We start from the raw sequence: 23,666 nt of genomic DNA on the forward strand, positions 1-23,666 counted from the left end.
TACCCCACCCCCTGCTAACTTGCCGACCTCCCCCACTCTTCCTACCACTCCATCCCCCACAGCTATCTCCTCCTGTGCCACCACCCCCTCCCTCCTAGATTGTAAGCTCGAAAGAGCAGGGCCCTCAATCCCCTCATGTTTTGCATTGTATTGTTATTGTTCTGTCACATGTTCTGTCCCCCTTTGTAATGTACAGCGCTGAGCGAACTATCGGCGCTTTATAAATACTGTATAATAATAATAATAATAATAATATTGCTATCCAGAAGCCCTGAAAATCCAATGAGTGCAGCAACTAAATATACATATCTCTGAAATGTTTTGTTGTTGGGGTGATTTTTTTTATAAAACCTGTAGAAAGACAATAATAAGACCCAATAAAAAACGCTGCTAAAAATATAAATCCTTATTCTCAAAAACGCTTCAAATAAGTCATACATTATCAAGTTTCAATCAAGTTTTAATGATCATGTTTCCAGGGCAGGTTTAAAAAAAACGTAGAAACATTGTCCAGCCTTAAAACACAGTTTAGTTTTACATGACATACCTGTAGGCCAATCTCTGCTTCTTCCAAGTCTGTCCATAAAACTACCCTCCTGACCAACCCACTCCATCCTGGCACAGAGAACGGGACACTATGACCATTGAGCATGCTCCCAGCATAACAGGAATCAGAGTTCTCCTTTCTTCACAATCTGGCACATAACCAGTGTGCTCTCTATCCCTTGTGCAGTAGCTGCTGAGCGGGGATGGAGAGGGCACTGCGCATGCACAGGTCTTGAAAGACGGAGTGTGTTCCCATGATGGTGGGGGAGTACCTCAGGCACAGTGGGATAGATTTACTAAAGCTGGAGCACTCAGAATCTGGTGCAGCTGTACATGGTAACCAATCAGATTCTAACTTCAGCTTGTTCATTTAAGCTTTGACAATAAAACCTGGAAGCTGATTGGTGGTTTTTAAGCAGATTTGCACCAGATTTTGCACTCTATAGTTTTAGTAAATAACCCCCACTGTGTCCCACATCTTAGGCAGGACAAGGTGGACCGCTCCCATTGTTCATTTTTTGGCTGTGGCGAAGTCAAGTTTGGCCTACAGGTAAAGCATTTAAATTAACTGCACAATGTTAAAGCCGAACTCCACGCAAATTGTTTTCCCAATACAGTGGGGTTGTGCCTGCACTGCATGGGTTAACTACTTGGTTCGGTCTTGGGGATTGAAGAGCTGGGATATTCTGACCTAATCTGCCAATCCTCCCAGCTCAGGGTCTGTGAATGGACTGTTCCTGATATCATCACACCCACAGACCAGCTCTGGGGATGGGGACAGCAGGAACAGTCCATTGCTGGACGTGGGAGAGCACCGTTTCCAGAGGATTGAAGGATCAGGTGATTATAGGCTGTGTGTTCACCCCCTAGACAAAATGAGTAGTTAACCTATGCAGCTCAGGCACAGCCCCACAGCATAGGAAAAAAATTGGGTGCAAGTCTGCTTTAATTACCTTTACTACATAGTACATTCTACAATAAAAGTGAACTTAATCTTGAATGTAGCTGAAAAAAAGTCTATTTGGCTTGTTTTCCAGATGAAAGTAGTTGTGTTTTCCCCAAGCAACTAGCACAAAGTATTCCTTTAGTATGGACTACAAAAAGCTGGAATCTGATTGGTTGCCAGAGAAAAAACAAACACTTAATAGATTTTACCACTTTACACTAATAATGCCCACAGCTGTTTGACCTTCTTCCGTGGACTAAAATGTATATTTTTATGTAGTTATATTTATATATTCTGTTTTCTGTTGTGAATAAATATAAACAAGGACACTGATCTCCCAGAGAGCTGTGCATTAATATAGCACTGTATTTTATAGATTCTATATTTTATATTGGTTGAGTCTAATAACTCTCTTAAGTTTATGTCAAATTGCATATCTGTTTTACAGAGCTTTAATACTATTCCATAAACATTTATGACTTTACATAGAGAGGGAAGATTGTCCCCCAGAATATCAGCACCTGAGTAAACATGTACTAAAGAGTAAGGGCTCATTCACACCAGTGAGTACGGGTCAAGATGCGCTAATGTATGTGCGCTTGTATGCATTGTTCACGTGCTGCGATGCTTGCTTTTCCCCCTTTTTATAACTAAAACGTATCAAAACCCCAAATTAAAATGAATTAATTTTTAATTAATTAATTTAAATTTAAAAAAATGAATTTGCAGCTTACCAGTTCTTAGATATGGTGGCTGTATTATTCTCCTATTTTTAGGTATTTTCCTTTATTTTCACCTGGTGATCTGGCCAGTAATTCTGTTTATTTATTTCAGACCAGTGTCCAGGAAAAGATAAAAGCAAAAGTTAGCCATTTAGCCCTGACAGAAGTGCTTAAAAATGATCATCTTTTATTCAATTATGCCTAAAAAATGCTAGCTAGAGTTTTAATATATTAGTCACGTCCATCTAAATTTACCAGTACATCTAACACTATCCAATCCAAAGTTTGACAATGCCGCTGCCCAAGGTTGGCACATTTACTTCTCCATAGAGTTTAGAGACAGGAAGTCTCTAAAACCAGGGTGCCCAAGCATCCTAGGGTGCCTTGAGGTTTCTTCAGGGGTGCCTTGGTAAAATGTCTAAAAATTGCCCAAACTTGTATATACAGTTGTGTCCAAAATTATTCAACCCCCACTGAAATTGAGTGTTTTGGCCAGTTTGACATTGCTTTTGATCATTCAGTCATCTTGCTTACATTTACATTAAAGAGGCACTTGTAGGTCAGACAAATATAACATAACAGTTATAATGAAATAACCACAAATGTCTTTTCTGTGCTCACAGCATTATCAGTTTTATTCAACCCCCAAGTGACATTCAATCTTAGTACTTAGTACAGCATCCTTTTACAGTTATAACAGCTTTTAAACGTGAAGCATAGCTTGACACAAGTGTCTTGCAGCGATCTACGGGTATCTTCGCCCATTCTTCATGGGCAAAGGCCTCCAGTTCAGTCACATTCTTAGGCTTGCGCACTGCAACTGCTTTCTTTAAGTCCCACCAGAGGTTCTCAATCGGATTTAAGTCTGGTGACTGCGATGGCCACTCCAAAATGTTCCAGCCTTTCCTCTGCAACCATGCTCTAGTGGACTTGGAGGTATGCTTGGGATCATTGTCCTGTTGAAAGGTCCAACGTCTCCCAAGCCTCAGGTGTGTGACGGACTGCATCACGTTTCCATCCAATATCTCCTGGTACTGAAGAGAATTCATGGTACCTTGCACACGCTGAAGCTTCCCTGTACCTGCAGAAGCAAAACAGCCCCAAAGCATGATTGACCCTCCACCATGCTTCACAGTAGGCAAGGTGTTCTTTTCATCATAGGCCTTGTTCTTCCTCCTCCAAACATAGCGTTGATCCATGGGCCCAAACAGTTCTAATTTTGTTTCATCAGTCCACAGAACACTATCCCACAACTTTTGTGGTTTGTCCACATGGCTTTTGGCATACTGCAGTCGACTCTTCTTATTCTTTGGAGACAGCAAGGGGGTACGCCTGGGAGTTCTGGCACGGAGGCCTTCATTACGCAGTGTGCGTCTTATTGTCTGGGCTGAAACTTCTGTACCCACATCTGACAAATCTTTTCTCAGTTCCTCAGCAGTCACACGGGGACTTCTCTCCACTCTACGCTTCAGGTAGCGCACAGCAGTCGAAGTCAGCATCTTCTTTCTGCCACGACCAGGTAGCGTTTCAACAGTGCCCTTTGCCTTGAATTTGCGAATGATGCTTCCTAAGGTGTCTCTTGGTATGTTTAACATCTTTGCAATCTTCTTATAGCCATTGCCCTTCCTGTGAAGAGAAATCACCTCTTCTCTTGTCTTCCTGGACCATTCTCTTGCCTTCACCATGTTTGTAACCACACCAGTAAATGTCTAGAAGGAGCTGAGTATCACAGTCATTTTAAAGCTGCCTAATTGGTGCTTATTATGCTTGATTGCTGCTCGGTGACATCCACAGGTGTTTTCAATACCTGATGGAAAGCACCTGTATGAACCTCTGTTCTTCAGAGTGGTAGTCTTTAAGGGGTTGAATAATTGTGGCAATGAAGAAACCACATAAGAACCATTTACTACTGTATTACATAAACAATTGATGTCATTTTAGTTGCATTTGGGTAGTTACAACGTCCTTGTAGGATTTGATTCTGAATACAATTCCAAATGTACACTATAGTCCCTAAACCCCTTTACAGCATTGGGGGTTGAATAATTTTGGACACAACTGTATGCCAGCGGGTGGAACAAGCCTGCCTTTTAGTTACACAAAGCCACAGGTTTGCATTGTGCACCATTACAACCTTCTAGCCACCAGCGTCCTGACAACCAGGGGTGGACTGACCATTTGGGCACTGCCCGAGGGCCCGGGGTCAGTAGGGGTCCCATGAGATGCCCCTGGTACCTTTTTCATAGGCTTTTTTGAGTTTGGGCAAGGACACAGGGGCCCCATGATCCCCTATTGCTTGGGGGCCCCATGAGTTGTCAGTCCGCCCCTGCTGACAACCAATGACATCAGTTGATAAGGAGGCCGGTTTCCTGCACAGCAACCTTGTTTGACCCTCCCTTGCCCCTCTCCATCAGTGCTGGGGTCACATTAGCTGAGTGATGGAGAAAAACTGAGGGAGAGGAGAAACATTGGAATATTAGTCAGTACCAGTGTGCAAAAGTGTATTTGCATTGGAAGAATAAATCACCTCGTGTTGGGTGTCCTACATGTGTGGATGTTGCTGCATTATATAAAACTATTAGAATAGTTTTTACATTTTAGAATGGGGTGTCCATAATTTTAAAGGGTGCCTCAAGACTGTCCATAATTTTAAAGGGTGCCTCAGGACTGTCCATAATTTTAGAGGGTGCCTCAGGACTGTTCATAATTTTAGAGGGTGCCTCAGGACTGTCCATAATTTTAGAGGGTGCCTCAGGACTGTCCATAATTTTAGAGGGTGCCTCAGGACTGTCCATAATTTTAGAGGGTGCCTCAGAGCTGTCCATAATTTTAGAGGGTGCCTCGGGAGTGTCCATAATTTTAGAGGGTGCCTTGGGATTGTCCATAATTTTAGAGGGTGCCTTGGGATTGTCCATAATTTTAGAGGGTGCCTTGATTAAAAAAAAGGTTGATAAACACTGGACTAGATCACCAGGTGAAAATAAAGGGAAAAACACCTAAAAATAGAAAACTAATGCAGCCATCACATTTAAGGATGGGTAAGTTACAGTTTAGTAAATTTTTGTTTTAGGGTTTAGAAACACTTTTAACTTTATGTTTACATTCTATCTAACTCTATGACCGGTGGTGCATTGTGATGTGTTATAGTGTGTCAGAACACACTACTCAATACAAAAATGCAAAAACGCCCTATTTTCAATGAAGTAAAGAAATTGTGCAATGCTGCCCGATTGGGCTGGTGTGAACAAGTCATGAATCCAAAACCATGCAGTGCAATGACTTCCACTGTAAATAATATTATTTGTTTTAATTTTCATGTATGGGTTTGTTGACATGTTTCTTATACCCATTAGAAAATGTTCATGTATTGTTCATAGCAAATGACGGCAGGTGGTCTGTCTGCATTTTTCACATGGTTGCACCTAACCTACCCCCATATTGCACAAGACAAAAAAACAAAAGTTGATAATTTTCCATTTGGCGTACCAGATTCTTCAACAGCCTGTAGGATCATATTAAGGCTAATGTCCAGGCAAAACAATTATTTCTCAGGTTTGGACATAACAAGGAAGAGAGAGATTCCCTATCAATTTATTATTAGTCTGTGTCCCTACTTGGGAGATTTTTCTTTACTTTCTGTCCAAGCAGGAGGTGAGAGAAATCTCTCCAGTTCAGCAATGAAAATTGTTCTTTTTTCTTTTAAAGTAAAATGGAAATGGGTAAGAACAATACGGGTACAGGGTCATCCAACTCCCAGGGATTCAGAACTGCGCCCCCATTGTTAATACATGCCTTAGAATGGGTATACCACTCTGCATCCATTCTTTGCCCCCTTTATTCAATGCACCTGGGCATTTGTCCCTCCTGCCCACCCCTTGTCCCGGCCTTGGCTTCTGTCAGGTTATTAGTGTCTTCACATCCCAGTGACAATAGCTCCACTTATTTCTTGTTTGGCTGCCATAGGAACAGGAAGTGAGATGAAATCTCCCCCAACAGGGTCATAAACGATAATATTAACTTTAAAGACAAATTTACTCTTCTTATGTCTATCCTCAACTAAACAAAAAAAAGATTTGTCTGAAGTTGGGCTTTAAGAGAAATAAATACTGTCTAAAGCACAGGTGACAAACTGGCAGCCCTCCGGCTGATGCCAAACTACAAGTCCCATGAGGCATTGCAAGATTGACAGTTACAAGCATGACTCCCAAAGGCAGAGGCATGATGGGACTTGTAGTTTTGCAACAGCTGAAGGGTCACCAGTTTGACACCTCTGGTCTACACAATGGTTTATTTTTCTACCTTGGCTTACAGAACTAAATATGCCATGAAGGTGCCACAAGGTAGAGTTACACGCTAAAAGGGTCAGTCCACCACAAAGCTTTTTAGTTACAGGTAAATCTCAGTGGTTAGGTTCCTATAAAGCTTGGGGACTTTGTAGGTGAGAATTCCCTGACATAGTTGACAACTGTGGTCCCTCCCAAGCTAGGCTGCAGGCTGTTCCCATCCAGCTGTGAGTGCTCCCATACTTCATCTTACATTCTCCATTAACTAATGAGCCCTCCTTAAGGTGGTTACAGATGTGCAGCCCTGGAAATTCAAGAACAAAGATCTTAAAGCTAAACCCCAGGCAAACAGCTGCTATACATTTACAGCTGAATTAGATATAAGGGAACTCTTTCACCTGTCAAAAGATTTGTTTCTGTGCATCCATTCCTGAGATGTACACAGCTCTGTCACACAGCACAGCCAGCCTGTGGGCCTGACGTTTCTCTACTGGATTTTATCAACACAACTTTGTCACCACCCTACTTCCATCCTGTGCCTAGACAGTGAATGAGCAGCAGGAAACTGATGAGGTCAGCTCTCTGCTTCCTCTTTTTTTCAACACGTGTGAATGTAGGATGTCCCTCCTGCTCCCAGTCTGAGTGCTGCGGCACAGGGGGCAACAGGAGGTTGTAATCACCTAAAATTGGGGTATGTATACTGCCTGTTTAAAATGCGTGTAATAATTTGAATAACTACATAACTGCATTCAATGTTTTTTTTATATAGCTGCCTTACGTTCAGTTTTAATCCCAGAGATGTAAGGAAGTCATTTCATTTTCCAGCATCTACTTAAACCTGAAATATGTGTTTTAATTTGACTGACCCTTTAACTGCTGGCAGCTTGCGGCTCTGCTAGCTTGCCTGTAATATGCCGTATCAAGACTATCATTTCCATCCCTACCTAAAACTGTAAACAGACTTGATATTCATCTACCCATACAATCCATCTTGATCTCCTGACCTGCCGTTTTCACAGCACTGACTAGTCTATAGTTTCTTCAGTGCATATTTTCTAAGCACAACTGAGACAGCCATTTAGTGCATCATTAACATCACTGACACAAGAGGTACAGAATAGCTGCCTTCAGTATGTGTAGGTGATAGTCAAAATCTTGGATGGAAATTCTTCATTAATTACTGATGTCTGGTGTTACACATCTTTTCCAGACATTCCATTCAAGACACATGAATTGTCCTGTTTAATTCCCGATATGGAATCACACACTCTTTTGCTTCTGTGGTGTCAGTCCTAAGGTGTCACTTGGCAGTGTGCCGCGTCCTACTTGGAGGAAGGGGAGGTGGCACTCTTTTGGGGGGTTGCAATACCTGCAATATAAGAAAAATATTAACTTTAATAACATTTTTTAAACAAATGACATAAAATTGTTTGCATGTAAACACCAATTCTACTATGCAAGTTTAAAGTGGACCTAAACTCAAGAAATTAAAATTTGCTATGTTAGTCCTCATGCACACTGGATGTTTTTACAGCGGCTGTTTTTGGCTTTTGACGTTTTTTTCTACAGCCAGTAAACTCCCCAGCATGTTATCCTATGTGTTCATGGCAGGGACATTTTTTGGCTGGAAAAACCCCCAGGTTTCTAGAGGAGTTTTTTTAGCTGTAAAAACACTCTAATGCTTAAAAACGCAGCAAACCGGCGTTTTTGGACTTTTTTTTGTAACCCCCCAAAATTTTTTTTCTGGTTAAAAAAAACCTGCAAACGTGAAAAAAACGCGCCAAAATGCTAATGCAAAAACACTGAAAAGCTCAAATTTTTAACTTGACTTTACACAGCTAACGCTACCAGCGTTATTTAAATGCCCCGTGTGCATGGAGCCTTATAGGGAACAGCTAGAAATGTAAATTGTGCTGGAATTCCTCCTGAAAAATAGCTGTTTACTTCCTTGTATTTGAGGGTACCTATGCATTCCTTATGTCTACAGCAGCCTTTCTCAACCTTTTTAAAGTATAAGTTCACCTTTTTTAAAAACAAAAATAAATGCAAATTTTTTTGTAGATAAAAATATGCATTTATTATTTTTCTAAGTAGACTAAAGAGCACTGGATCCACGTACAGCAGATCACATAAGATAAGTGCATGGACTTCACTAGAATAGCCTGAAAAAGGAATATACTGTATTTAAAGTGTTGGGGGTAAAAAATCATGGCTTTTGTTTTTACTGATATGTGTAGGGGTTTGGTTGGGTTAAGCGTATAATAAACTTTGTGTTGATCATCTGAAATGCTCAAGTAGCGCAGCAATTATTACATCCAGCTGTCCTATGGATCAGCTTTACCTTTGGTGGTTGTTGAGGTGGAGGTGGTGGTGCTGGCCTGCTCGGTGGAGGCATTCTTACTGGAGATGCAGTTTTTGTGGCTTCACCTTCTAGCTGTCTGCTTTGAGGATGATGACTGGGTGAAGACCTATGATCTGCTGTCCTGTAGTTGGACTGTAAACTGACTGGGCTTTTTGAGCCCTGTAGAGATAGCAAAAATACAATCAATTATTTGTTATCAGGAACATGCACTAGCATCCTTTAAAATGTACAAAAGAATGAAATCATCTCTGTCCACAGGCTTATTAAACAACCCGTGTCTTTGTTTAGTGAAGGTGCTTTTATGTAATGGATAGTGCTACAAATGCTTTTCAGGTTACATAGTTACATAGTTAGTCTGGCTGAAAAAAGACAAAAGTCCATCCAGTTCAACCATTAAAAAAAAAAAAAAAAGTTATAATCCTACACCCACAGTTGATCCACAGGAAGGCAAAAAAAACTCAGCAAAGCATGATGCAATTTGCTCCTGCAGGGAAAAAAAAATTCCTTCCTTATCCCCCGAGAAGCAATCGGATATTCCCTGAATCAACCTTACCTAGAAATGTTAGTATCCAGTTATATTCTGTGTATCTAAGAAAGAATCCAGGCCTTTTTTAAAGCAATCCACTGAGCTGGCCAGAACCAACTCTTGAGGGAGTCTATTCCACATTTTCACAGCTCTCACTGTGAAGAAACCTTTCTGTATTTGGAGATTAAATTTCTTTTCCTCCAGATGTAAAGAGTGCCCCCTTGTCCTCTGTGATGACCTCAGGGTGACTAACTCTACACCGAGTTCACTATATGAACCACTGATGTATTTATACATGTTGATCATATCCCCCCTTAATCTCCTCTTCTCAAGAGAGAATAAATAACTAGAGTTTCAGCAGTCTAAATCTCTCGTACCCAATCTTTTTGTTTGGATTAGATCTGAAGTTTTGAACACAGTTTTCATTATTGTCTCACAAAGATGTCACATATATTTGCTTTTTGTTTATTTTCCGCCAATCATTTTAATCATATTGTTACATACTTTACAGCTGATGTAGGGCAGATGTGCGGGTGCTTGGACATAGGCGGGCACAAATATGTGCATGCGCAGAGTTCTTACGAGCCGGGCAGATGTGCGGGTGATTGGACATAGGCGGGCACAAATATGTGCATGCGCAGAGTTCTTACGTGCCTGGCAGATGTGTGGGTGCTTGGACATAGGCGCGCACAAATATGTGCATGCGCAGAGTTCTTACGGGCTGGGCAGATGTGCGGGTGCTTGGACATAGGCGCGCGCATGCGCAATTACGCATACAGGCGTGCGTCTGTCACTAATGCTGGTGCCAAAAGGGCTATTTAAACTGGCTGTAGTAGATGTCCCATTGCCATATGGTCTTATCTCTGCTTGTGTTCCCTGATTTCTGATTGTCTTCTGATACCGAACCAGCTTGCTGCTGACCTCCGCTTGACCGCTACCTACCCTGACCTCTGGCTTGCCTTGGATTTACCCTTCTGTCTCCGCTCCTGTCTGATTGATCCTCCGCTGCTGACCTGGCCTGTGACCCGACTACTCTTCCTCCTGCCGCTTAAGCCTGATCTGCCCAACCAATACCAAACCCGGCTTGTCTGACCCTGCATACTCAGAACGCACCTCTTGGTAATCCATCCATACAGCACTGCTGCATCGGAATCCTGCTCTCTGTCTCCGGCCCGCCCTGCAGCTCATCTGCTTACCAGCTATTTCCGGATTGATCACAGGCACTCATACCCTACTGTGCCCCTGTGGCCGCTGTTTCACCATCAGCGGTCCATGAGCCGGAGTTGTACAGGTGGCCTGCCTCTCCACGTTGGGCTCACTATCCAGGTACGTGACACTGGCTCTGTCAGCTTGAGCTATCTAAGGGCTAATGTGCAAAACCATTGTCAACCAAAAAAACCCCAAACCTTTAATATGACTTTAAAGCGGAGTTCCACTCACGCTGTCAAAAAATAAAAGTCAGCAGCTACAAACACGGTAGCTGTTGACTTTTAATAAACAGCCACTTACCTGTCCCTCTGTCCCGCGGTGTGTCCCCTGCAGTCCATTTCACTGGCCATCCTGTATTCCAGGAGGCCAGCATCTTCAGTGTGGGCACCCGGCTGTGACAGCTTGCGGCTTCACAACCGGGTACCCACTGCCCATGTGCGAGTAGCGCTGCACTTCATGAATGGTCCTGTAGTCTTCTGGGACCTGTCACGTGTCCCAAAAGACTACAGGGAGGGAGGGAGGACACCTTCCGCTTCTGATCGCCTAGGTGATTGGACCGTAAGTGGGAGCGGGTACCTGTCAAATTCGGGTACCCGATCTCCAAAGGTGCCAATCCTTAATGGGGAGTGGGGGAGCAGTCCTTAAAGCGGAACTTCCTCTTTTGGGTGGAGCTCCAGTTTCAGGCCTGTAAACACGTTTGAGGAGTTCTCTACAGCTGAACAGGAGCTGGAGCCATCTTTTACCACTTTCATTCACATTTATGTAACAGGAAGTTGGATTCTGTGTGTTGAAGTCTACTGAAGCCTGACAAACCAATCCTGTCTGTATTGCACCAGGTTATCCACATGCTGATCCGACTGATACAGGTTTGGGGGTATTTGACTGGTACTATTTTCATTGTTTTGGGCTACCTGGTGAAAGTATTATTGGCTATCTTTACTCAGGTATCCCTTGGATACTTCTACCTGACTGACCTTCCTCCTAGCACACCAGATTTATGAAAGCACTGCAAAATGATCCAGAGTCTTACCATGGATGTCTGTGGTCGTTGTCTGGAGGTAGCATCGATTTTGCATTTATCACTGCTGTCACTGTCCAGAAAAGAAATAAAGAGTGATTTTAAGCCTCCTGTGTTAGCTATCAGTGACCAAAATTCATATCTGTCCTTAGGTACGGCTACCAACTGATTGTTTCCACATCTCCAGCCTGCTGATTGGACAATGATAAAGCAACCCAAACCAATGCAGTCAGCACACTGCTCTCTCCTTCTGCCCCCAGGGCTACCGTGAAAAAGCTGAGCAATGATGTAGAACCTGAGTGTTTCACGATGCTACCGCTCCCTCCAGGAAACACAGAAAATAATATGAAAAAGCTTCAGATACTTATACTAGCTACATTTATAATATACATTTAATGATTAAATTTCTAATGAATACACAGCTGAACTAAATGGTGCTTTTTATACCTGGAGTTGAGTTTTAAATTGTATATTTTATATCTGGTCAGTGTGTAAAGCAATATGTAGGCACTAACAGAAAATATGGAATAATGGGCTATTTACCTTGTGTGCAGGTAGCCAGCTGCGGGAATAGTGTCTGGTTTGTGGAATCTGCTCAGACACCTTCGTCTGTAAAGGTACACGGATGCAATGACTGCTATTCCAGCTAGCAATATTATAAAGGGAAACACCCAAAGCACCACAGATTTCGAATCTAGAAAAAGGAAGAGATGTAACAAATGTGGGTTAGTGTGCAGAGCTATTGTTGGAGTGTTCTTCTCCTTATAGCCATCAAAGACCCTTGATTCCACCCACATCCAACCCCATACTGAGGCACCTAGAAGAATTGTATAGGTTGAGCCTGGTAAAACAGTGAACTAATATAGATTCTCTGAGTTCCACTGGAAAAGTTGACAGCCAGGGGCAAGGTGAAAATATTTTCTCAAGCCTTAGAGGGTGCTACCTGAGACATGTTTTCTACCTTGCCTAACTGTAGGAATGACCTTCAGTTCTAGGAACAGTACCCTCTGCCATCCAGATAGAAAACAGAACACTCACCTTCTGTAGGTATTGGTCCACTGTCTATGCTGCCACCATTTCCTGTCTGGTTACAATACGGAGGTTTCCATCCAGGAGCACAGTGACAGTTTTGGTTATTATTGCAAACCTATTAAATAGAGAAGTAATTACAGTTTAGAGAGAATCAAGCTTATTCAAAAGGGACTTTTGCCCAGAGCAGGGGTCTCCAAATTTTTTAAACAAAGGGCCAGTGTACTGTCCTTCAGACTTTAGGAGGACTAGTGGCCCTCTATGGCCAGTGGGTGTAGAAAATGCCTGGGGTTTGTTGGTCAGTGGGAGCAAAAAAATTTGTTGTGGTCAGAAGGAGGAGGTATAGTGCCCCATCGTTGGTATCAGTGGAAAGAATAGAACTCCCTCATTTGTGTCAGTGGCAGGAATAGTGCCCCATCATTTGTGTCAGTGGCAGAAATAGTGCCCCATCATTGGTATCCGTGAAAAGAATAGACCCCCATCATTTGTACCAATGGCAGGATTAGTGCCCCATTGTCGGTGTCAGTGGAAGGAATAGTGCCCTATCCTTGGTGTCAGTAGGAGGAGTAGTGCAACCTTGCTGGTATCAGTGGGAAGAATAGTACCCCATTGTTGGTATTAGTGGGTGTAATGCCCCAGTGTTGGTATTTGTGGAAAGAATGATGCCTCATCATTGGTGTCAGTAGGAGAAAGTAATGCCTTGTATCAATGAGAGGAATAGTGCCCAGGGCCCGCATAAAGGCAAGCAAGTGGCCGCATCCGGCCCTCGGGCCAGTTTGGAGACCACTGCCCTAGAGCAGCCATTCTCAACTAGAGTTCCCTAGGGTTCTTCCAGAGGTGACTAGGGGTATTAGTGGGAATTATGCCCCAGTGTTGGTATTTGTGGAAAGAATGATGCCTCATCATTGGTGTCAGTAGGAGAAAGTAATACCTTGTATCAATGAGAGGAATAGTGCCCAGGGCCCGCATAAAGGCAAGCAGATGGCCGCATCCAGCCCTCGGGCCAGTTTGGAGACCACTGCCCTAGAGCAGCCATTCTCAACTAGAGTTCCCTAGGGTTCTTCCAGAGGTGACTAGGGGTATTAGTGGGAATTATGCCCCAGTGTTGGTATTTGTGGAAAGAATGATGCCTCATCATTGGTGTCAGTAGGAGAAAGTAATGCCTTGTATCAATGAGAGGAATAGTGCCCAGGGCCCGCATAAAGGCAAGCAGATGGCCGCATCCAGCCCTTGGGCCAGTTTGGAGACCACTGCCCTAGAGCAGCCATTCTCAACTAGAGTTCCCTAGGGTTCTTCCAGAGGTGACTAGGGGTTCCTCAAGCTGTGGGTTGCTACCTGACCTCCCTTCTGATGGCACCTTTATAGTTCCAGGTCCAAAGTCATTTAGCAGGGCCAACAAAAGTGACATTCTGGCCACTATAAATGGGGCATTCTTCCTACTGACCTCAACCAATGTAAGGGGCATTTTTCCAACGTCCCCCAATGGACTAATCTTCAGGGGTTCCCTGAGACCTGAAAATTATTTCAAGGGTTCCTCTGGGGTAAAAAGTTGAGAAAAGCTACTCTAGAAGGAGCAGTTATTTAGTTTTAAAAGGGGACTATCATAAAAATGGAATATCGGATCTGCCATCCCTGACTTGCTTCTAAAAAAGGACAAACTCCAGAGCTACCTTTATCTTTCTTTAGCTATATAGTCAATGACCAAGTACAACCATGCACCCAAGAACACATACATAAGGCCTAATATGAAAACTCTTTTTCTGGGCAAAGATTAATCAAGTAGTGAAGGAAGGATTAAGATGACAATCACAGACCTTTCATCTTAAAAAAAATGAATCAGTGGTAGACCTCATGCAGTATTTCTGTTGCAGGTAAAAAAAAAAATTGTACAGCAAAAATTAGATATAATATTTCTATTTGTCCACAAGGTGGCAGCAGGGATGTTTTAAACATTTGTATGAGTCTCCTAGAAACAATTGAGTACTGATGTGATACTTTTTTTATTTGCACTGACATACAATTTTGAGGACAAGCTTTCGGGGTATGTCCCCTTCTTCAAGGTCCAGGCAGTACTACTTCACAAAGTAAAACTTTCCCGTAGACACACTCCTAAACCTTGTGGACAGCCTTCCCAGAAGAGTTGAAGCTGTTATAGCTGCAAAGGGCGGGACAACTCAATATTGAACCCTACGGACTAAGACTGGGATGCCATTAAAGTTCATGTGCGTGTAAGGGCAGGCGTTCCAATACTTTTAGCAATACAGTGTAGTTATTACTGTTTAGCAGACTGTGTTTTAATTTATCAGCTGTGTTCTCATTTATGTTCAATTTGTCATTTATTCTAACCTGTATCAATAGATGAAGAGCATTTACCACTAAACGGGTGAGAGTCTATTTACTGGTAGTAACCCACAAACAGGTTTTACACTTATGTACTTATCTGTATTTGCAGTGAATTTTACTCAGACCGGTGTGTCAGAAGGGCTGAGGTTGTTCTTGCAGTCAAGGCACAGAACAGAGAACGAAGATTTACCAAGCGGCTCCTTCAGGGAGGGACCCTTGCAATGGACCCCACTCAATCCCCATGTAAGAGTTAATTGCTCACTTAGTGCATGAATGCAGGGATAAGGTGTAGACCTTACCCTATCCCCCAGTCTGGCAGGATCCAAAGCTGTTCTCTTCTACCCAAAGCTCCAGGCTGTAGGTGGTCCCTCTATCAATACATTCAGTGCAAGGTTTTAATCCCACATTGTATGTGGATGAGAGCACATTAGATGGACTTGTTGCATGGATGGAGGAAGCCAGCTGGAGCCAGGAATAAGGGATTACAACTTGCCTCTGCACCCCTAAACCGTACATATTTAACCCTTGCAGTGCAGAGGGGATGTCCACTGTTTAAAATGTCACTTCTGCCTGGAACACCCCTTTATACTGTTACACTTTTAGATTTCAAGTGAGTTTGGCTAGACTCTCACCCCATTTCCATTGCACTTCTTCGTACACTCGTCCACTTGAAGGAAGGAGGTATTTCGGCACTGTCCCTCAAAGCATATCTGCAGGAAGCAAATGAATATGTATGTGACCCCAATTCATTCAGGTACAGAACATAAATGACTAAACACTCTGGCTTGTGTTCCATAAGGCAAACAGCAATGTGTAAAATGTAAAACAAAAAGCATCCTTCATCGGTCTGATTTTTTAAGCCAACTAAAATATGATTGGTTGCTATGTGTTACTTTACCCAACTGAACTTGTACAATATTGACTATAAGTGTATCTAAACACAAGAACAAAAATGTAATATGTTGCAGCCTACCAGTCCTTAAATGTGGTGGGTGCAGTATTTTTGGAAGAGTTTTTCACTTTATTTATACTTGGTGATCCTACCAATAACATAATTCCTGTCCTAAGGTGACAATGATCACTCGTTGTACTGCAGGAGGGTGCAGCGTTGTCACCCTAGAACAGGAAGTAAGTTAGGACTATAGAACACCTCTCCTCCCCTAATCTAATCAAAAGAGGGTGGTGTTCTGTGTGGTGTTCTGTAGTCCAGAAGAGTAACCTGGGCAGAGTTGACAACACTGCTAAGAAGTGTCAGTTATCTTGAGGATGTTAGGAGTTCACTGGATTTCTGGTAGATTAGGTATTTCATAGCAATATTTGTAAAGGGACAAACCATGGGAAAATGTGTGTAATATTAGACAATTACCAAAAAAGACAAGCTGTAGAATAATTCTATTGTACACCTAGCAGAAAGGAACCTTCACTGGGCAGACATATGGGGGGTGGGATAGGTGCAGGGCTTTGAGATGATGGATTCCTGGAAATGTGCACTCTAGGAGAATTATCAGAATAATCTGATCCACTGCAATGGACACAACATGAGATGTATTTCAAATATTTGCATGAAGAAAGCTTTTGAAATGAAGACCTGACCTGGTTCTCTCCACATTTAGTTCCAGAAAGGACCAGGCCGGGATCCATCATATCTTCTTCCTCAGTGACTCTGTAAACATGGGTCCCCTTGCAGAGCACACGTCTCCCCTGTACTGTGATGGTGGTGTCTATGGCCACGGCGTTGTTCTCTATGGGTCTGGAGGAGGAGCTTAGGCACTGGATCTTCCCACACTTGAAATGCCTACAGGGAGGTTATAATAGATGTATTAAATAGCGCATTAGATTAACGGATAAACAGCACAAAATAATATACCTAACTCACCCCACTTCACACTTTCGATATTCACCATTCAGATCTCGTCCACAGTTGCCATATTGGTCACCAGCTGCATTAATCTTCTCAAAACAAACATCCGGTGCAATGCTTGCTCCTGTTGGGCATTCAGATAGCATTTGTCATAAATTTGTTCCATATTTGGGGGGACATAATCAGCAATAAAAGCAATTTTACTAGTAAAGTAGAGCTGATTTAATAGCTTCTTCAGGTTTTTTATGCTGTTTTTCGTTGAGGACTTCCTGTTGTGTTACTAGTGCTTGAACTGAGAGGAACTCTCCCCAACTGATACCTAGCCATAGCAATTTAATGCTTGCTCTGATGGTCATCTGTATGTCTTATAATCTGACTAGCATCCCATTACTCCATGCCATAGCCATAGCAATTTAATGCTTGCTCTGATGGTCATCTGTATGTTTTATAATCTGACTAGAATCCCATTACTCCATGCCATAGCCAAAGCAATTTAATGCTTGCTCTAATGGTCATGTGTATGTTTTATAATCTGACTAGCATCCCATTACTCCATGTCATAGCCAAAGCAATTTAATGCTTGCTCGGATGGTCATGTGTATGTCTTATAATCTGACTAGAATCCCATTACTCCATGCAAAAATCCTAATCTGAGGATTTCAGTAATATGCACGTATCCTTCCTTACTGATATAGCTTCATATAGCAGGGTTTAACTCATCCAATAAACAGTAGAAATGTATGCATCTATGCATGCTGACAAATTATTCTGTATCTTAGGAATTTACATGTAACAAAGGGCTAAGTTTCTCTAGCTTGGCTCACCAGTTCCCCAAAGCTGCCGGCACTGTTGTTGGTGGGTCAGGCACCTCCCGTTGTAGCAGAAAGCTTCTCCTTCTTGGCAGGAAGTTCCATCCAGCTGGAAAGAGTTGGGAGGACACACAGGAGAATGTCCGGTACAAAACTCTGGCAGGTCACAAGCTCTGGATGTCTTCCGACACGGGAACCCAGGTGGCCTGAGCTAAGCAGGAATGTGACACCAAGGAATTATTGTACACATGTGGCTTACATTAGACCACATTATTTATGGAGGCATCATACAATAGCGGACAGTTGTGTTTGTCAGCTGGACACAATTTTTCTCCTTTGCATGAATAACAAAGTAGAGATATCTTACTCTGCACTGATGACAGCAGGTCCCATGGGCACACTCTGCCCCTTGCAGCAGGGTACAGGTTGTAGCATTGCAGCATGGATTGTCACATTGCTGGAGGACAGAAAGCATGGGAAATAGAATTAGAGAAACTGAAGAATCCAAGTGATTAAAATATAATGATAAAATGTCTAAAGACGTAAAGTTCCAGGATGTACTCAAAAAATCATAAAAAATTACCAGGACCCAGGAAAAGGGTTTATTGGCAAAAGGGACTTTGCATCACTTCTGCGGAAAAACTACCTCCTGGTGATTTTTTGTTGCAAAACTTTGAATTTTAGGTAAACACTACAAAAATAAGTAAAAAGACATAGTCACTAAATATACACTGTACATCCCCTTTAATCTACATAGCCTTGTATGCAAGGATTCTGCAAGAGGGGGGAGCCAATGGTTGCATACATACAGAGACAGAGCGTATATCATACCTCTACATCCCCACAGTCACATTGTTCCCCTTCTTCTAAGAAGCCATTTCCACAACGTGCTCCTCCATAAAGGGTCTTTGTGTCTGGGGTATTGCTGAGGCACATTCCCCCTCCAGAGCGCAGAAAGCGTTCCAGCTCTCGCTTATTACACTCATTGAACACTTTGGGGAAAGGGTGTCTGCAAACAGAAAACAGCAACAGTTTCACTGCAACTTCTTTTTTTTTTGCATTTATAAAGTCCTTTACTGTTTTACTCTGTTTTACATTTCTTGTAACTAAGAGTGTCAATTTTCACAGCACAGTGCCCAATAGGTATTTCACATCCTTTTGAGTGGTGTATGCCAGGGTTTTTCAATTTAAAGTAGAACTCAAGACAGCATATTTAAAGAGTATACAACTGGACCTTAAAGTGGTTGTAAACCCTAACATACACCCAGTGAAGTGACTGGCCTCAGGTAATAAACAAAGATGAAACAAATCCTCCTCCATACGTTGTACCTGTCTATCTGTGGTCTGCAACGGAAAGCTGAAATTACACTCTGCAGAGCTTAGTGAGGAGAGCATTGAGAGCTGATTGGTGAAAAAAGACACAACCCCCATCACACAGCTCACAGGCACAGAGCAGAGGCTGTCAATCTGCTGGAGGTCCTGCCCCTGTCACCATTTTTTTCTTGGTGTCAGAAAAACGTGTCAGAAGTGATTCATGCTGATAGCAGAGGAACAAAGTAGCAGACATAAATGACACTTAGTGCTCTTAATTGAGACAAGTATATACTATACAGGGATATGTTTTGTTCATATTTCATGTCTGAGGATTACAACCACTTTAAAGTAAAGGTCCATCAATTGGCTTTTATATTTCTTGAATGCTTCAACAGCTAGGTCTTCCTGCCATCATTCACAACTCTGGTCAATCTTTGTAAGTTTCATTTTTTTTTGTTGCATTTTCATTAATATACATAATACACAATCTTTAGGCAGCATGGAAACCCACATATTGCCAACAGCAGGTGTGCAAACCTATGAACTCACAGTTATTTGAACATAATAAATGTAAATCACTAATTCTCCCCAACCCTTTATAAGCGCACTTCACCTCTACCCTTAGAGGTGTACAAATGTAAATATAGATATGCTCAGTGACAATTAATAAAAGGAACCTTTCATTATATAATAATTTCAAAAATCAAAAATCTATAATTTTCAAATTAAAGTCCAATTTCAAATTAAAGTCCAATATCACAATAAAATAAATAAATAAATACGTGTAGTCCAAAAAAAATTGATTCAAGTGTAAAAACTCTCCGCTGCTTGCAAAACCTTGATTACCTCAAAAAAACAAAACAAAAAAATACATAGTGCATTATCCTTTATAAATAAAAATTTACATGTGAAATCAATCCGATAATATTCACCCCAGTGAAAAAACACGTGTATATATCAAACCACATACACATGCGATATACTGTGCAAAACCATGCATGTGAAACACTCTACTGTGCTAAAAACTCATGACACAGTGCACACTTCTATCAGGGTAAGGAGTGAATACCCTTACCAATATTCAAAGCAATTTATGTTTTTGATCTCAATCCACAGAAATTGCCTGGTGATATAAATCCTTTTGAAGATGTCCTCAGGGTTTGCTTTGATCCTATGATACTGTATGGATCCTTCCACCCTAGCAACTCAGATATGTCTCCACCATATACGCCAGTCAGATACCCATATATAAGGAATAAATCATAGCGTGATACTGCCACATACTAAGATCCAAAAACTTTTAATTATCCTGCTTACATTAAAAACATCTTTCCATCGCACATAGTATATAAAGACCTGTCTGCCATCCGGAATCCAGGAGAGTCCTAATCGCAAGTCACAGCCGATTTTTTGCCCTCTCCAAGATGGCCGCCACTCCACTTCCGGTATTCTCGTATGCGTCTGACGTCACCTCCCTTTGACGCGTTTCGTCATTGGACGTAATCATGATTTGACGTCACCTCCCTTTGACACGTTTCGTCATTGGACGTAATCATGATTTATGATTACGTCCAATGACGAAACGCGTCAAAGGGAGGTGACGTCAGACGCATACGAGAATACCGGAAGTGGAGTGGCGGCCATCTTGGAGAGGGCAAAAAATCGGCTGTGACTTGCGATTAGGACTCTCCTGGATTCCGGATGGCAGACAGGTCTTTATATACTATGTGCGATGGAAAGATGTTTTTAATGTAAGCAGGATAATTAAAAGTTTTTGGATCTTAGTATGTGGCAGTATCACGCTATGATTTATTCCTTATATATGGGTATCTGACTGGCGTATATGGTGGAGACATATCTGAGTTGCTAGGGTGGAAGGATCCATACAGTATCATAGGATCAAAGCAAACCCTGAGGACATCTTCAAAAGGATTTATATCACCAGGCAATTTCTGTGGATTGAGATCAAAAACATAAATTGCTTTGAATATTGGTAAGGGTATTCACTCCTTACCCTGATAGAAGTGTGCACTGTGTCATGAGTTTTTAGCACAGTAGAGTGTTTCACATGCATGGTTTTGCACAGTATATCGCATGTGTATGTGGTTTGATATATACACGTGTTTTTTCACTGGGGTGAATATTATCGGATTGATTTCACATGTAAATTTTTATTTATAAAGGATAATGCACTATGTATTTTTTTGTTTTGTTTTTTTGAGGTAATCAAGGTTTTGCAAGCAGCGGAGAGTTTTTACACTTGAATCAATTTTTTTTGGACTACATGTATTTATTTATTTATTTTATTGTGATATTGGACTTTAATTTGAAATTGGACTTTAATTTGAAAATTATAGATTTTTGATTTTTGAAATTATTATATAATGAAAGGTTCCTTTTATTAATTGTCACTGAGCATATCTATATTTACAGTTATTTGAACATAACATAAGTATTTAGCACACTGGACAGTGTCAAAGCATGGTGAGACCTATTATGCAAATGCTGACTTCTTTTAAATCTGCTGGTCATTAGTATAGCAATTGCAAAGCACGTGGGATGGAAGGGGCAAGCTAAAGTGAAAAGCCCCTTAGCTGAAGTAAATACAGGAATAATGCAGTGGGTTGTGGTTCTCCCATGCCACTCTCTATCACTAATGGTACATATGAGCACCTATGGGTGCCTGTACTTGCATCTGAAAGTGGTTCCCTTGCTTACATTAATTACTGATCCACTTTAAATCCTGGTCCGATCACACTCACAACTGATACTATAGGTTTGTGCAGGCACTTGCAGTCATACACTGGCTTTTTATATCCAAGTCGGGAGATTCCTTGCAGTAATTTGGCCACCCTCTTTCACAAGCCCATGATAAATGCGTGACTTTTTTACAGCTGGATCCCCCAATTGTCTATTCCAAATTATTCATTGAGCGAGGATGACACCATTGTTTGGCCACGCCAGGTGAGCACAGCTAGGAAACCAGTTGGGACATCTTAGCAACAGTCTCTGAGATCAGCAGAAGCTAGAATATGACAGTATTAATGGATACATGATTAGCTAAATATTATTATGGTACAGCCACAAACCAGACATCCCCCAAGAAAATGGGCATGGAGACATCTGCTTGTTGTCTGCTCATACAATGGTGCACGGAGATCTTCGCATGGTCAAGCCAAGTCACATGGTTCAGCATGTACAATGTCACATGGTCCAACGTTTAAAATAAAAATTGCTTTTGAGAAAAGAAGTAATCATAACCAACCCTGACCACTGCCCTAACGTCATTTCAGGGTGTTGGGTTGGCATGTCCTGTTTATTCCTAGCCCTAGGTCTAGTAAAAGTTGTAATAATGTTATATATCGAGCATAAGTCACTGCACTACATAAGGACTGCTAGCTCACCCAGTAGCAGCTGCCATGATGCAGCCTCCTTCTTCAGGTTTGGCTGTACAACAGCCTGCAGCATCGTGGTTCATGCCAAAATTGTGTCCCATTTCATGTGCCATTGTGGCTGCAACTCCAATAGCATTGTCCGAATGATCCTATCAGAATAAATGAAGGTTAAACTGATTTGCTGATACATTGAAAAAAAATAAAATAATCTACCAATACATATGCCCTGTAATGAAACAGCACTTACTAATGATATTTTGTAAAACTCAGCCATATCATGGATTATCGATTTACAGGTACATTACTGAAAGAAAAGCTTGGCTCCCCAAACTGAGGATGGGGGGGTAAGCCGTACTTCTACTTTGAACTATTCTGGAAGTGTTCATGAAGCAGTCTCTAGCAGATAGACTGTGCGCTGAAGTTACGTTTTTCATACTGGTTTACAAAATGAAATCAGATTTGTTCTGTCTTACCATGTTTACACCTCCAGACTGATAGGAAGAGCACATCGCCTGAAGTGGGGCCAGCCCAATGGTTGTACCGTGAAAAGATCGCCCACTGTACAATCAAAAGTTATATACAGTCAACAGTATTCCAAGGTATGCAAAAACATAACAAGGCCTATGCAAAAATAATACAAAAATAAAGCAATGCATAACAAGAAAAAATTAAAATATTGCACACTAGCTGGGTTCATATGTCAGGCTGCCCTTCTTTATCCACTTGCCAACTGTCTGCAGTAATTTTACTGTGGGCGGGCGCCTCGTACAGTCACAATCATGTACCTGTACATCAGCACTTTCTTCCAGAATTTCACATTTGCTCTTTGTTCTAACTTGCTGTCCATGATGATATAGCAGACATGGTAATGCACTTGATTGGATTAGAACCAGTTGCACAGCTCCCGGAGTACACAGGACAATGTCTTTTGGTACACAGACTTATGAAGGTCAGTGCTTCCTGTGACTGTGCATGCAGCCTTGAGCTGCCATCTGTTGGTGTGTTACAAAACTAGTCTGGAATCTTTTTTACACCACCTCGTACTGTGGTCCTAACTTTATAATTTTGAGAGTCTCCATGTTGGAGTACATATAGCAGTGAATAACGGAAAGGATGGTTAGCTTGGAGGTAGCCCAATCTTCCCTAAAGGCACAGGGACACACTGGACAAGCAGCAAAAGCACAATGGCAGCTGAAGGTATCCAATGTGTTCTCGCATATCAAAACTATAGAGTTAGGATCACAGTATACAGAGGAGCCTAGGCAAGGAACTGTGACTTTCACATATATTTGCAAATATGTGA

At 41.9% G+C, this 23,666-nt stretch overlaps 1 protein-coding gene across 1 annotated transcript in view; it reads right to left on the reverse strand.

Annotated features, from left to right (window-relative positions):
- Positions 1 to 439: 439 nt before the first annotated feature.
- ADAM19 (ADAM metallopeptidase domain 19) overlaps positions 440 to 23,666 on the reverse strand; it is a 119,316-nt gene continuing 96,089 nt past the window's right edge. The window contains exons 10-22 of the mRNA XM_089682850.1: positions 22,837 to 22,921; positions 22,373 to 22,512; positions 18,486 to 18,663; positions 18,022 to 18,111; positions 17,670 to 17,865; positions 16,861 to 16,969; positions 16,578 to 16,779; positions 15,617 to 15,694; positions 12,651 to 12,759; positions 12,156 to 12,306; positions 11,625 to 11,685; positions 8,839 to 9,018; positions 440 to 7,866 (exon numbers count right to left, since the gene is read on the reverse strand). Of these exons, the coding sequence (XP_089538976.1) occupies positions 7,798 to 7,866; positions 8,839 to 9,018; positions 11,625 to 11,685; positions 12,156 to 12,306; positions 12,651 to 12,759; positions 15,617 to 15,694; positions 16,578 to 16,779; positions 16,861 to 16,969; positions 17,670 to 17,865; positions 18,022 to 18,111; positions 18,486 to 18,663; positions 22,373 to 22,512; positions 22,837 to 22,921 (1,648 nt within the window). The 3' untranslated portion in view covers positions 440 to 7,797. The remainder of the gene's footprint in view (positions 7,867 to 8,838; positions 9,019 to 11,624; positions 11,686 to 12,155; positions 12,307 to 12,650; positions 12,760 to 15,616; positions 15,695 to 16,577; positions 16,780 to 16,860; positions 16,970 to 17,669; positions 17,866 to 18,021; positions 18,112 to 18,485; positions 18,664 to 22,372; positions 22,513 to 22,836; positions 22,922 to 23,666) is intronic.

The sequence above is a fragment of the Staurois parvus genome, unplaced genomic scaffold (genome assembly GCF_062004578.1).
Source record: "Staurois parvus isolate SC_StPar_1 unplaced genomic scaffold, SC_StPar_1.0 ptg000298l, whole genome shotgun sequence".
Lineage (NCBI taxonomy): Eukaryota > Metazoa > Chordata > Amphibia > Anura > Ranidae > Staurois > Staurois parvus.